This window comes from Poecilia reticulata, chromosome 2 (assembly GCF_904066995.2).
Source record: "Poecilia reticulata chromosome 2, P_reticulata-male-v2, whole genome shotgun sequence".
In the NCBI taxonomy this organism is placed as follows: Eukaryota; Metazoa; Chordata; class Actinopteri; order Cyprinodontiformes; family Poeciliidae; genus Poecilia; species Poecilia reticulata.
This window is the reverse complement of record NC_088831.1, coordinates 16,818,061-16,833,293: the sequence shown is the minus strand read 5'-3', so window position 1 is coordinate 16,833,293 and position 15,233 is coordinate 16,818,061. Positions and strand designations below refer to the sequence as shown.

General features: G+C 40.6%; 1 protein-coding gene across 6 annotated transcripts in view; it reads right to left on the bottom strand.

Annotated features, from left to right (window-relative positions):
- Nucleotides 1-15,233, bottom strand: part of dgkg (diacylglycerol kinase, gamma) — a 114,853-nt gene that overhangs the window by 26,022 nt on the left and 73,598 nt on the right. For all 6 annotated transcript variants that reach the window (XM_081598794.1, XM_081598805.1, XM_081598808.1 and 3 more), the window contains 3 exons: nucleotides 13,700-13,764; nucleotides 5,791-5,881; nucleotides 1,751-1,952 (listed from right to left, as the gene is read on the bottom strand). In XM_081598794.1, coding sequence (XP_081454920.1) covers nucleotides 1,751-1,952; nucleotides 5,791-5,881; nucleotides 13,700-13,764 — 358 coding nt within the window. The remainder of the gene's footprint in view (nucleotides 1-1,750; nucleotides 1,953-5,790; nucleotides 5,882-13,699; nucleotides 13,765-15,233) is intronic.

Genomic DNA, 15,233 nt, shown 5'->3' with positions numbered 1-15,233 from the left:
ACACATACATCTGTTATGTGTGGTTGAACCCTACATAACAATCTTATGAATATTGAACTGTTCATAAGATTCCAGTTGTTTTTCCCCACTGACATAAATCTTACAGAAAAAGTTGCTCTCTTGCTTTATAAAGTTAGCACTCTGCTTTGAACTGTGTCAAAGCTAATGATCGATGTTTCAGCTGTTCTTTATACTGACCAGATCTGCAGCAGCCTTTCATTTTTAACTGTGAAAATCAATGAAAAGGTTGAAAACCACAGATTTCAAGACGGTTTATGACATATTGTGCAAGACATCCACATGAAAATAGGCTGTGCTTGTTCTAAATCAGCGGTGTAAAATCTGCCTGTTGTGGTTGCAGCACATGGTCGTGACATGTGCTATTGGTGCCAAGCAACACAAAATATTTTCCTTTGTTAATAATAGAATTGTTATTTTTTTAATACTTTTGCTGAGATAAAGCAGAAAAAATGACAGATCAACCTCTGTGCTCTCCTCCAGTTTCCAGATGAATACTTTGATTCATTAGCAGTCTGACCGTCAGCTCTAAACTTCATAGTTTGGCATAAAATGTTATGATTTAGTAGAGCTCAGAACAGCACTGACTATGTGCAAAGCCAATAATGAACTCCTTCCAAGGTGAATGCAGAAGTGGTTCGCAATTAAAGAAACAAACTATGAATTAAGAGAGAAGGGTTTATTTAAACAATTAAATATCAGAATGAATATTAAACATAAATTTAATATTCATTCATACTTCTGTTAGAGGGATTCAGGCGTGGACGAATTGTAGCTTAGAGTTAAAACTGTGTTTTTTGGTCTATTAATGTAAAAAAAAAAAGTCTAAAAGTAATACCATAAGGTTTGATAATGTTTTCTTTTAAGAATTCATCAAACTGCTTTTTTGATTTTTAATGATTCTGTTTTTATAAAAACAAAACAAAAAAGAAAACACACATGCTCCTGCCTACACCTTTTTCATTCTACGAGTTGTGTGTTCCTATAATGGAACGGTTAAAAATGACAAAAATAAATTAATAAATAGGATACTTCTTACCACATTTTAATATCAAAACCTAATCTTTGGATTGATCTGTTCCATGACCTGAACTACTGTACTTACTGCTACAAAGGCAGCTAGAAATACTCAGTGGATTTTCTGCTGGATTTTCCACAGTCAGGTCTGAACAGCAAAGCAGAAAACACGTCTCTGTTTACACAGCCTCTTATGTAACCGACTCTGTTTGTTTACTGAGGACGCTGTCGTGTGGAGGTCACTTTATGGATTCATGTACATTGGCTTTCATCACTTCCTGTTCCAAGAGGCTGTTGTCTGATGAATGCAGCCTATAGAGGAGGGGTGTTCGTGTATCTGTTTCCTGGCAACAGCTCAGCACCTTTGTTTTAATCACCTTGACATTCCAGCATCTACATCTGACTAAACGTCTGCATTATCTGATGATTTCTTCATTGCTTAGAAACTTGGATTCAAAACCCGACAGGAATATTTCCATTTAAATTAAAAGAGGTTTCACACAGAGTGACTGAATGTTAGTGTTAGTGTGTTTTGAGTTCTGATTGGTTTCAATCGACCAATAACAAAAAAGTTTAGCGTTTGCTGGTGATAATTGTTGGAGATTTGTAGATGGAACTGAGTGAAGTTGTCTTTTAACATAAACTAACTGAAATCTATTAGTTAGAGTGAAGTGAGCTCCAGCCGCCATGTTGGACTTCGTCCTCAGTGACTCACCCTGCACGCAGAACTTTAGCTCTTTAGAGTCTGTGACGGTGCTGCCAGGCGTCCTGTCCGCAACCTTCTTGCTCATTCGGTTGTAGGTCCTCCTCTTCTTCGTCTCGCCCCACAGGTTGGAGCCGCCGTGCATGCTGGGAATGTTCAGAATAGCGATGCCCTCTAAGGATGTATTGCTGAGGTCCAGGATGATCCCGTCACACTGCGGAGGCAGAAATACAACAGGTTTGTTTTCAGAATTGAAGGCTTATTTTTCCATTCTGTGCTAGATGAGGAAAAAGCTCCACAGTCTAAAACTGATTTAAAGAAATTCTACAATGGAAATCCTTCTAATGCATTTATTTGGTGGTTAGCAAACAACATAATGTACTAAGTAGTTACATTTTGATTCTTTGTCTAAATTATTGCTAATAAAGCAGACAAATAATCCATTGTCAAAATGGTCGTATAGATACTGGAAAACAGACACTAAAACACCATCTGGATCAAAACACCAGCAGAAGTTTAACCATAAATTATATCATTCTACAGTGTACACTTGAGGAATTCCTCTACCAAAGTACTATAGAGTCGAATTATTATTTTTTTTCATTGGTTCATGTTTTTATTATCATTCTGTAGCACTTTGAGAATTACATGTTAAGTGTGTACACATACATTTCATTATTATTATTATTATTATTCCCCGAGTAAAAGTATTGATACTCGTAGCAACATTGCTCGACTATACATAAAAGTTGCACCATTAAAGGTTTACTCAAATACTCTTGAAAATACTTAAGTATTCAAAAGTCTAAATTATATTTTCTATTATCAGTGCCATGACTAATAATAGAAAATATGATCAGTGTTTTCACAGAACCTTCTAAGTTTCAGAAATCACCTGATGATGAACTGTCATGTAGAACCACTCTGCCCATCCCCACTCCACAAAAAAAATCACTTTTTTTTCTCCCCAAAATCAACAACAGTATCTACAGTATAACTAATACCAAACTTAACATAGACGTCCACAAACATCGAGCTAAGAAGCCTGCCACACTTAATGAGGATGATGTCATCCCAAATCCCAGGTGTGAGCGGTGACTGTGATTGGTCCATCTTCTTGTGCGGAGCACAGCGTGTGGATAGTTGCATTTCAGTGAAGGAGATCAGGAACAGCGGAGAACAAAGCTACGCTCACACAAAAGGAACGAGTAACAACAAGCTTCCTGTAATGTAGTGGAGTGATAAGTCATAAATTCTCCAAAAAAATAAATGCTCAAGTAAAGATACTTAAAAATGCACTAAGGTATCACATTCAAATAAATGTACTCCATTACTGTCCACCACCGGAAACAAAAAGTCTCAAATATCACAGCTGCTGCTGCTGAGCTGTGACCATTCACACCTGATCATCATCACCTTCATCTGCAGCTTGCTGCCATATAAGGTCAGATCTTTCCTCCTGCACGCTGTCAGCTTGTCGCAAAAGCCAATACTGTAACACCTGCAGGCTGTCTGTGGATCTCTGTCTGTTTTCTCCTTGGACCGGCTGCCCTCCTTGTCCGCCCTGCGTCGCATCTCCATCCTGACCTGCCCCGCCTGGGTTCAGATTCTCTGGCTTCGACCCTCTGTCTGTCGGACAATGAGGACTGGAACCGCCCCACCAGCCTGATTTGAACACACAGACCTGACCAGTACCTGTCTGACCTAGATTAAACTGTTCTCAATAAACTGGAGCTTGTCCTCAACCTTTTGCTGTCATTGTGTCCATCAGTGCCAGAACTGTGCAATCTAAGAGCTATACCTTAGAAAGATCATTTTACTTAAAAACAAGGCTTAAATGTACTCCATTACTTAGAAGTAAACGTACTCCATTGCTTAGAGTTAGGGGTAATCTTTTTTCATTTTACATGGTGAAGATGGTGTGTTTTCTGTACCCTTATAAACCATATAATTGCACATTTTGACATTTTAAACATAAATGTGCTTAATGGAAACACAGCAATTTTGGAAAAAACTCGTTTTCGCTAAGTTTTGGTGCTAGGATGAGGTGGGTATTTTTGGCCGTATCGAAATTGTTTTATTTTGCAAAACTGCAATGGATACCCCTTTTTTTCACATCGTACCAGTCACATGAGCAATAACCAGATGGTGTCACTGGCGCACGAAGAAGAAGAAGAAGAAGAAGAAGAAGAAGAAGAAGAAGAAGAAGAAGAAGAAGAAGAAGAAGAAGAAGAAGAAGAAGAAGAAGAAGAAGAAGAAGAAGAAGAAGAAGAAGAAGAAGAAGACAGGAAGTAGTAGGAGGATGATGGGATGGCATGTTTCTTAATGTTTCTTATCGAGTGAACAAAACTTATTCACGTGTGATTTTAATAGCTTTCACATTTAATGGAAACACTGCAATTGTGAAATGGTGTTTATTCAACATTAGCTGAATCCTGACAAAGTTTTGCGCACATTTGTAGTGTAAACTCAGCTCCTGTCTGTATGAAGGGTCAGGCTTGAACTAGCATGGAGCTCTGAGTTCTTGCGTGTCAAATCATACCAGACAGAGCACAAACAAGCCCCAGCAGCTTGAGCCGCACTCTGATTGGCAACCTGAACTGATTTCACATGTAGACGCACTACGCTCCTGTTCTGGGGGAAAAATTATTCTGCATAATTAAATGTCAAGGACCTCTGAGCATAAATCTGCCTGTGGGCAGCTCGGAGAGAAAATGAAAGACCACATTTATTTAATTGCGCGATTGGAACCTCGCACCCAGGCCCTCTATCAGATTCTGACCTTCATCAGGCTGAACAGGGCCTAACTGTGGCAGCTCTTTGTTAGGCAATAGTGGAAGATGCAAACAGGTTTCATACAGCAAGTGAGGGCAAGTCAGGCACATAGTGTGGCATGGCGTTCGTACGGACTACCTGTGCCAGCTGGGTCAGAGGCAACATCAAGCACACCCAGACTCCCGCGGAGGCGGATGAGAGAGGACACAGTGCTGCTGACATGATTATTTTGTCTGTTGTCTGTTATTGTTGATCTAATTACTGTGACAGATTGGCAAAATGGCATCCTGCCTTCTTAGATGAACAAGGACAGGAAAATGAGGCTGTTGAGCCGCGAGTTCACTTCATCTACAGCTGAACGGGAACAGTCGGCTCCATGTAGACCAGGAGGAAGAGGTGAGACTGTGTTCAGGACACGGCAGGTGAATCGCTCAAACTTTAACTGCAGTCGTGTCGTTTCGTTTCGCTGTTTATATCTAGTTACTTGGTCATAGTCTGGTGGTTTTGTCTCCGCCCATGTGTTCGTCTGACTGCTGTGTGGCAGCGTGAGGTGGATCCTCTGTTCACATGTTTGAATATTGTTTAAACCAGAAGGAAATTAACCCTTTCAGACATGAATTGTCATCCTTTATGTCAGGATTTTAGTTTTTTTAAGGCATAAAAAAGATGGGAAAAAAACAAAACTTTTCTAGAATTTTTTTCTAGTTGATCAGTTGTAATATTTTCTAAATACATCAGCAGTAGTAGTTTCTAGGGGTTACTTGATGTCACAATATTTTTTTATTGTAAGAGTTGCTTTATTATCTGCCTGCAATATTTGATTTAACAAAAAGGTTGTTGCACTTGCAGTGGATGGCCAGTAGTTGGCAGTGTATTGTATGATTCACTAGTGTCCACTTCAGTGGTCTGTGTGCATTTATAACATAAAAATTCATAAGAAAATGTTTTTTATATAGCTGTCCACTGTAGTGACCACTATGCAGGACAGGGCTAAATGCAAATGAAAATATAATTTTAATCAATTTATAATTTGATAGGTGAAAATAAATTGTGATGGACATCAAGGCCTCTGGAAGATGACTCATCTCAGGACCAGCCCCTTTGGCAAATGAACCAACTGTCACATCAGCCTGGCCTGGCCGTCCTGAACAGAACCACAGCTGTAGGTGTGACTGGACCGTAAGGCCCTGTGAGACCTTCTGAACCAAGCCCAGATTATTTAAAACACTCTTTCTTCACTTAGCCTCTGCTCATGCTCTGAATTAACTCGGACTCACCTCCAACTCTATGCATTCGTTGAGTTTCTTGCAGGTGGCGGATATGGTCTCAGTGGTGCCAAACTCAAAGTACCACAGCTTGTTCTTCATTCTGCAGGTGAGGGAAAGACACAGAGCTTTAGGAGACGAACCACCGTGCTGACTCAGCCTGCATGTGCAGCTTTGTGACCCTGATGTTATTTGGTATACTGCTGTCACAGAGACGCCCGTCATGGTTCTGGGTCATCTCACGTTTTCTGACAGCTCAGAATGCCCAGTGAGGGAGGGGAGTCACGTGACCTGGGAGGTCTCTGCTGTGGGAAAGATGGAGACATTAGCAGCTCCATAATGAATGACAGACAGGTCGCCCCCGCTCCTCTACAGAGCTGAAACAAAGTAGAGAGGCTCCTCTGGCTCTGGAAAAAAACGGGTTTTTTACCCAAGGACATGTAGACATCAGCAGCTAGATGTGTTGTCTGTTCCAAGGAGATCTACCAGCTTTTTTTCTGAGATTTATGTCATTTAGGGCAGGAAAACAGTAGCAAGGCAGGGAATTAGGCATTAATCTAAGGCACTGGTATTTCTTTATCATTAGGGAATGTTTTACTGTTAATATCTGTGACAATATTTTAGTTGCTGTAAAAGTGCAACCCCCCGATTTACACTGCTTGCGTCTCTGGTCTGTGGCAACGTGCACATCGCCATCAAAATCAGCACCAATCCAAAAAGTTTGGAGTTGGTCTTCAACAGTCACATCCCTCCAATACGAAACACACAAGCACAATATCCGTACTTTGGGTTTCACTTAATTTTCCTTGAACTGTGCGTTACAAACCAAGTGATGAACAAGTCGTATCAACAGAGAGAGGGCAGATGCTATTGGTAGTTTAGATCTTCAGCAAACCAGTTGGCTTTCAAAACCCCATAAATAATGGCAAAAAGTTGAGTTCTTTGGCAATTGTGTGGACAAAACATCCGTTGCTCTCCAGAAATACAAAACTGGAGATTTGGACACTTCAGTGTTATGTAATAAAAATGACAAGCAGACAATTTCACAGCATTTTCATGCGTCAGACTGAACTTTATGTTCACAAAAGTCTGTTTTTAAATGGCTGTGACTGGTATTAGGAAAGAAAAACTGGCAGGACACTACTGCTTCAAAAGTAAGGTCAAACATTCTCCTTGCTTACTTGCCTGAAAACTGTGACTATATGAAGACTAATGACCATTTCCTAGAATGTACTCATTTTCCTCCTCTTATCCTTTGGCACTAATTTCAGGTAACGGGGAAAATATCCCGCTGAGAAATGACTCAAAATCTGACACATCATCACCTCTCACTGATTCCTGGTACATAAACAATGTTAGCATTTACCAAAGGTCAAACAGAAGTCACAAGGCTTTATTTTTAATGCTTTTCAGTAAGAACAAAAATACAAAATACAAATTTAAAACATACAAGTACACTTTAAGTAGAAAGTGAAGAGAGCTTAAAACATAAATTCTGCTTTTTAAAGATTGTTATCTGTTAAAAGTGTTTAAAATGTTACATTTTCTGTCCACTTTACCACTATCCACTAGTTACAACACAGCTAAGTTTTCGGTTTAAAGTGGAATATGCGAAAATAATGGATGTTTGCTAAATCTTGCAAAGTACTGAGCTTGTGTTGTTCACTCACAGGTGAAGTGTCAATCTTAAATGTTCAACTGGATGATCCTGAAATGACTCGCCTGTTACTCCGTGCGAGACTCAGTTTCTGCATTCGTCTGTGGTGTAACGCCAAGTGTTGGTTGGTTTCCAATGTATAGCAAATTCTTCCTTTTGTAAACTTAAACCTGATGTCCGTATGAATTAATCTTGATCAATGACCCCGATTTCACAACAGCCATGAAGGGGAAAGAGGGGGGAGTTCCAAAAGGTAGAGAGGTCATCAGGTCAGAGCTCCTATAAGGGATTAATGAAGCTGTGCTAAGGCACTTGAACAGTGTTTTCACAACAACAAGGCATTAGTGCAGAGCAAGCTAACGGACCAAATGTGTTCTGGGACTGAGTGGCTAACCACAGCCAGGGGCTCTGCACTGGAAGGTCATAATGAGAGATTAAGGCATCATTCCTCTCACTGGGTGTGTTTTTGAAAGATTATTGAAGATCCTTATTGCCCCAGGTTTGCATTAGTTTTGGCTCAGAAACATGGGAGTGATGGCAGAATGGCTTAAGCCTCCCTGTTGCATTCACCGTGCATAGAAGACGGGAAAAACATGAGTTAATTGCATTTTTTACAGACGGTCTCAAGTGGAAGCGGCTTAATGAGGTTAGGCAGTTTGCCTCGCCGAGAATCACAACTGTTCCTAATTGTGATCTCAACTATGCTTCTAATCCTATGATTTGACAGCAGCCCAGCTTTCTGGGGAGGCATTAAGGTGAAAGAGACAGGAGGACAATTAGAGGCAGAAAAATGAACAGTTGTGCTGAAGATGTCGCGGTTATATATTACACAAAACGAATGTTTACATCGCAATCAGAAAGTGTTAGGCGTTTGGGGTGACACTTGTAGAAAGTGATCATGTTCTGAGGATTGTGTTCTCTCCTCCAAGGTGGAGTCACCCATAGTATACACGGCTGTTATGGCAACACACGTGTTTCCAGCATCAGCAGTGTCGGGATGTCTATCAGCCACTCTCAGTCATTAAATAAGCAGCTCATTGTTCGACATTTCTGTGAATGTACTTCTAAAAAAAACAAACAAAAAATAAAATAACAGAAACATATCCAACCTAGACCAGCAGCTGACCTTGTATGAAGCAAAGAGGATAAAAAGACAGAGAGACCCTGAGAATGACTTATTTATTTAGAACTTCCCATGAAGGACATTTTACAAGAAATCATTGCTGGGAAGGAAACATTTTCTGTTTTGTTATACTACGCCACAGGTAAAGTTTAGGCCTTAGTCAGACATGAAACTGAATAGATTTTGTGAGTATCTTATTTGAGTGTTTGTATTTTGGTTAATTTGCCCTCCTTGTGTCACTGTTGTTCACCATTATTGGTTCCAGCTGTTCCTCGTTTCCTGATTATCTGTGTCTGTATTTAACCACCTGTGTTGTCGCTCACCTGCCTCTCTGTTGTGTGCGAGTGCTTTTCTGGATTTTTGACCACATTAAATCATTTCTTCTACTTCACCCTGTGCTTCCACGGCAACTCTTGCTCATCACCAAACCCACTGCATGTGACAAATTTGGCCTTTCATCCACATGTAAACTCTGGTTAATATCAATAAAAATGCTGCAAAATAAAAACTCTGACCAAAGTGGAGATTTGCGAATTCTCCTTACTCGCCCTTGGACATTGGAAAGCAGAGATTCAGAGGTCAGTGCATAAGAGTTTACAACAAATAATGCGGCACCATTATTGCCGCATTATAATGGTGCCGCAGAGCAGCGATGTTTATGTTGTTTATGTTTTTTAATATTGCTTTTTTGTATTTCTGCTTGTTTGCTTTTCAAGTCCAACTGCTCCAACAGTGTTGGGTTGCAAAGGCAAGAATGCTTGGAGGTCACATGATCAACATGTTGCCACTGGCGACAAAGGGAAGAAGGACAGGAAGTGATAGATGGATGATGGTGAGGCATGTTTAATGACCTCTCGCGTGAACGAACTCACTCATGTGTGACTTTAATTGCATTTCTTATCTAATGGAAACACAGCCACTGCAAAGTTTAGTTGGTTTTTTTCCAACATTAGACAAAATGTTACGCACATTTGAGTTCAGGCAGGTTTCTGTGCAGGAGGGCGGTCTTCCACACACTGCGCTCAGAGCCTTGGCTGTGCAGACACACCGACAGCCTGATGGAACGGAGAGACGCATTACGTCTGTCCTCCTGCCCAGACGCCGGCTCCACATTGCTCTGTGTTTGTCCTGCACCTGGTCTGCGCCGGGTCACTCCACCCGCTCTGCCGGGTCAGGCCTGCTAACATTTCCGCCCCATGTTGGACGTCAGCAGGAGTCTGTGTCGGGCGCTACGTCAGCACGGGGTTAAACGTGTGCGGGGAGGGAGAAAGTCTGCACGCTCCTATTCCACTTTCAAACATCACAGAGCTTCATATTTAGTTTCTAACCTTTTCACAAAGTGACACGAGATAAGATCAGGAATTAAATTCGCATTCGGTTAATCAGAAAACCCAGTTGCTCTAATGGACAGAAAAAAAAACACGTCTTGACTTTAACTTCCCATCACACCACTCAAATAAATTAAATCAACATAGCTTTACATCACGTTGTAATGGTATTCATCATGTTACCTTCAAAAACATACCTCGAGTGTTGGCTTAATTTTGTTATGCATGTTTGAGAAATCCTTTAATCTCACTGTTATAGTAATCAGTGTGACTAAAGAGAAACGCATGGATGAATTTTTCTATGGACATTAATCCTTTAATATTGGAAACGTTCCTCAGGTGATAGAAGGCCGACTTTATGTGAAGGTTCAGGTTTTGGTCCATAACTATATTTTGTTAATTTAGTTACTGAGTTAATCAATGGATACATACAGAAGTAATGGCTAACTGGTCTAGTTAATGTTCATGTTGGGCAACTTACAGTAGCTGCATTTTCATTAACTAAAACTGTAACTAAAACATTAAGTAAAACCGTGCAAATTCAGATTACAAAAATAAACATGCCAATTCTTTGAAATTCAATTACACGTTTTTTGACAAAACGGTTTTTGCGTTAAGATGAGGTGATCAACAGCTGGAAGAAGACGACTGAAGCTGCCATGATTTTGAATGACTTGTTGCGTTAACAGGTTTATACTCGTAGGATTGTACTTGCATTTTTACTTAATGGAAACATCGCAAATGTGATATTGCGATTTGTTGTTTTTTTTCACATTGGCACAACACAAAGATTTGCACACATTCGTAATGGAAATGCAGCTAGTGTCAGATGTGTTTGGTGATGTTATCAACCAAAGCTTTTCTAAGACACTGAGACGCAAGACAGATACGCCAAAGTTTGATGGGAGCATTAGACGTCTGTAATGGAAAATAAAAACTTGATAAGATGTTATCATACTTGATTAACAACTGGGAATAAATACTTTTCTCCAGTTTAATATTAAGCTATGTTGTCCTCCTCCATTAAAACCGATGCATTCACTTGCAGTCAGACAAATGAGAAGCTGTATAAAACAGAGCCTGGACTCCATGTGACATGTCATTAGTGTGCGGTGGCTCTCTGCACAGGCTGGGTGTGAGGAGTCACACTCCTTCTGTCCCAACAGGCCCGGGGGTGAGGAAGGGGTGACACTGGAGGGGGGTGAGAAGCAGAGCAGCAGAGTGGCTGTGAGGAGCCCCCATGCTGGCAGCGCGGAGCGCTGAGTGACGGCCAGGACAATAAAGCTAAGTGCTACATGAAGCCGTGGGCCTCTCTCAGGGGTCAGAGGTGATTTGTCATGTGCGCCCGCAGAGGACAAGCTGCTCCTTCTGAACACTGACTCGTTTCAGTTCACACCGCTGTCAAAGCAGAGGGAAACGTTCCCAGCCAAAACATCAGTCGGGTCTTAATAAAACAGTCACAGTTGTCCGTCAGCTCTCTGCTCTACTGGCAGGACAATGGGCCAGTGTTGGCTTACTGTACAGAACACTGTACAGAGGGAGGTTGGTGCCGTTTTCTGAAACTCGCTGTCAATAATGTGTATTTAGTAAACATTAGCAGAGGTTTCATTAATGAAAGAGCTCTGTAGCTTATCATCTTAAATCTGTGGGCTTACATGTATTTAGTAAGACAGGTTCTCCTTATCACATCTTTAAACCATTTAGTGGATCCAAACAGAGAACACGTCATGCTTTCATCCCTGAGTTAAAGAAGAAACTACGGATCTTTCCTTTTCTTCTTAATTCTCTTGTCTCATTCTTCTCCTTTAATTTCCACAGACTAATTAACTTGTGAAGAAAACAGCAGCATGCGTTGTGTTCCATGTTGTTTGCATGACAACGTGATACACAACATGGGACTCACCGGCATTCAAAACAAGCTCTGATATTTCACTTTGCTGTTGAAAGATGACTGAGTTTTGTAATCGCGGTCAGTTAAGGCTGAAGTTACCAAAGCTGGGGTCAAGGTCCCACTTGGGGGTCATGAATATGGAAGTCTAGGGTCTTGGGGTCTCCTTAGAACTCAAGCTACATAGCAACAATGACGAAAGCTTCTGCATTTTAGAAATGTTGTAAAAGATTTATTTTTTTTAATCAGCTCTGGAAACTAAGCTAAAGCAACATGTTGGTCAGTGTATTGGCTGCTGATGCTGGCTGTGTTGTCATCGCACTGATTATTTACTGACTCTGCAAAAATCCTTGTGTGTTTCACTAAGAATCAGAGTTATGACCGTCTTACTTTCTGTCCTGTGGGGCGGAAGCTGGGATGGTTGGGAACCAGTGAGTTAAGGTGATGAACTGGAGCAAACTGCTGCCAGAAGTACATCAGGAGCTGGAGAAGCAGTCAAATCTACAGATTCCTGCCCCAAAACTTCTGAGCTGGTGCTCACTGAACTGAGCTTGTTCTAACATTAATATATCTGTGTTCTTTGTATGTGGATTGTACTGCTGCCCTGCAGCAGGAAGTTCCTGGGTTCAAATCCCAACTTGGGTCTTTCTACAGGTAAGCTTGCATGTTGTTCTCCCTGTGCATGCGTGGGTTCTCTCTGGGTACTCTAGCACCTCCCACAGTCCAGAAACATGACTGCAATGTTAACAGGTTCCCTAATTGGCCCTTGTACGGTGGTAGGTGCAGGATTGTTTGTCTGTATGCTGCCTAGCGATGGACAGGTGATTTGTCCAGGGTTATTATAGTTAACGAAAGCTAGCGGAATAAAACTGAGGAAACATTTTTGAAAACAAAAACTACTTCAAGCGGCTAAAAACAATATATTCTTTTTGCACATCAGTCTGTTGAATGATCAACACAAGCAATATCACATTTCACGCATTGCGTTCAGGCCTGCTGTGTCTTTCACAAGCCATTATATGATTTCCTGCTTATTTAAATGTAAAATAGGAAGTGAAGTTATGCACTCATGCTCGCTGTGAGCAGTTGTAGTGTAAGGGGATTACTTACATCAGACTTCCTTTAAATATTTCCAAAATAAAATTCTTTGTGGACCAATTGGAACAGAACATTTCTTTATGCAAAGATAAATGTTTCTGTAATATAAAACTGAAAACAAAAAAATAAAAGGATAAAAAAAAAAAACCCGTCTGGGCTAATTTAATTTGACACCACCTGATTAATACAATTACATATAGAAATATGTAAGAGTGATCAAATATTTAGAACAAATATAGAAATCCAGCATTTGTCATTGGTCCTCCAATATGTGTTAACAAGGAGTCTGAAATGACAGCATTTTGTTTCATATATTTTAAGTTTAGTTTGAAACACCAGAGTAATAAATGTGTGACTTTAGCCGCCAGATGAAGCCGTTGCTGTGACAGATTGTTGCAGGGTGACTGTATGTTCTGCAGCTCGTCCTTCCTCAGATATTTCTTTACATCCTCTATATGGACCACTGTGACTCCCAGTCCTGACCTTCCTCAGGCAGCCTGGAACATTATATAACTTTTAATTAGACTGCCATGTACTTGCTCTCACGGATGGCCATTTAAAGCTACTTCTGTGCTATTAGGATGACTCAAATCTCCACTTGTGTCATTTGTGCTACAGTCTATCTTTATTTCACTCTGCATCCCAAGACTTCCAGACCAGAAACCTGATTTCATATTTAGTTGAGAACGTCATCCTTACCCTGGACAACACAAAGGAAGTGACGAGTTTCTGTTGAAGTGACAGAAACTCGTCATTCCACAGTGCTCCAAATTAAATGAAAAGCAGTTTGGACTCCCGTATCAACGCTCCAGATCGACTCCACTAACCTGCTGTTGAACTTCTCAGGGTGTTTTTCTCTCATCATATGAAAGCGGTGGGCGATGGAGGCATCCTGTGTGAAGAACAGAGGAGACAACATCAGCAACTCGACACACTATTGGTGCCGATAGCATCTCAAACAGCATGGCCGCAAAGCAGCCAATCCAGGAGCACCATTCATTATCCTTGCCATTAATTAGTTGTTCCATCAAGAGCAGTGGTACAGAAGACGTTAGCTTCTATGGTAGTGCTAAGACCGTTTCCACTGTGTCTATTAATGCATATTAAGGTATATTTGGTGTGTGAACTAATGAAGTAGGCAGTTCTAAGCTTTTTTTTTATAAGGGGTCTTAAGTATTTGTAGATTTAAACTATTCATGGGTGATTGTGATCTTTAACCTCAGTGAATTCCTGGTGTCTGCTGCACACTATGCTGAGATTTTGGAGAAACTCTGCAGCAGTTGAAAAGGGAAAAACCTGATGAGACTCCACAATAACAGTGCATGGAGATTATGGAACTCATATAAACCCTGACAGATTCAAAGTTGCTATTGTTGCTATGTAGGAGTAGTAAATTAAAAGTCAAGGCCCAAATATCAAATGATTCGGGATTAAAGTACAGAAACACAAACACTGAACCATCATCCAAGACACTTCTAGGACTAAGAGACTTTCAGTCAAGAAGTCTTGGGTGCTGCACACAATGCTTGCTGGAAGAATATTTTATTGTTTTGACATTGCCAAACAATACGAATAAATTCTATCAATTCTCCTGAGAAGAGTGGAGAAATATCCCGCAACATCAACATCAGAAGCAATGGGTAATGTGCAACTTGCTACTGGATATTAGTATGGGTTTCCATTCACATATGAGTCTGCATGTATATTTCTGAGCATGTGTGGATTAAAGTCCACAAAACAATTCCACTTGCACTCAAATATGTCGTATAATGGGTCAGCTCTGGAAAATTTTAAAAAATCATTAAAGGCACCAAATTAATCTAACTAGCATGAACTTAAACTAAGAACTGTTTCTGGTTATTTTCACTTAGTGGTTCACAAATAAATAACAAATAAACCAGCTGGAAAAATTCCTGGCAGTTTAATAATAAATGTTTGGAACACGGCTGAGCAGAAAAACCTCTTAAAGCCATCAAGATTTTATTCACCATAAAGATAATAAACCCCTGAAAATTGTGGCATTTTTGTTGTAAAGTTGATCGAAGATGATTGGTCTGGTGAACTCCTCCTAACAGGTTTAAGACGGGGACAACGACAGAGTTTTAGAAGCAGCAGCTAGAGGTCAGAGGTTGGTCTGAATGCAGCTCAAATAGGATCTAACCTCCTCCTCCTCCCATGTGTTTAACCTCTGACCTCTGGGGCTGGGGTGAATGTAAGCCTGATGAGTCACCAGAGCAGCCTCAGACTGACCTCACAAAGAGACAACACCTCCAGTCTCCTACATCTTCAACTATTAACATTTTCCTTTGATACAGCCTCGGTTCTTCAAAGGCCTTAATGACGTCCAGTAGTTAGATCTGG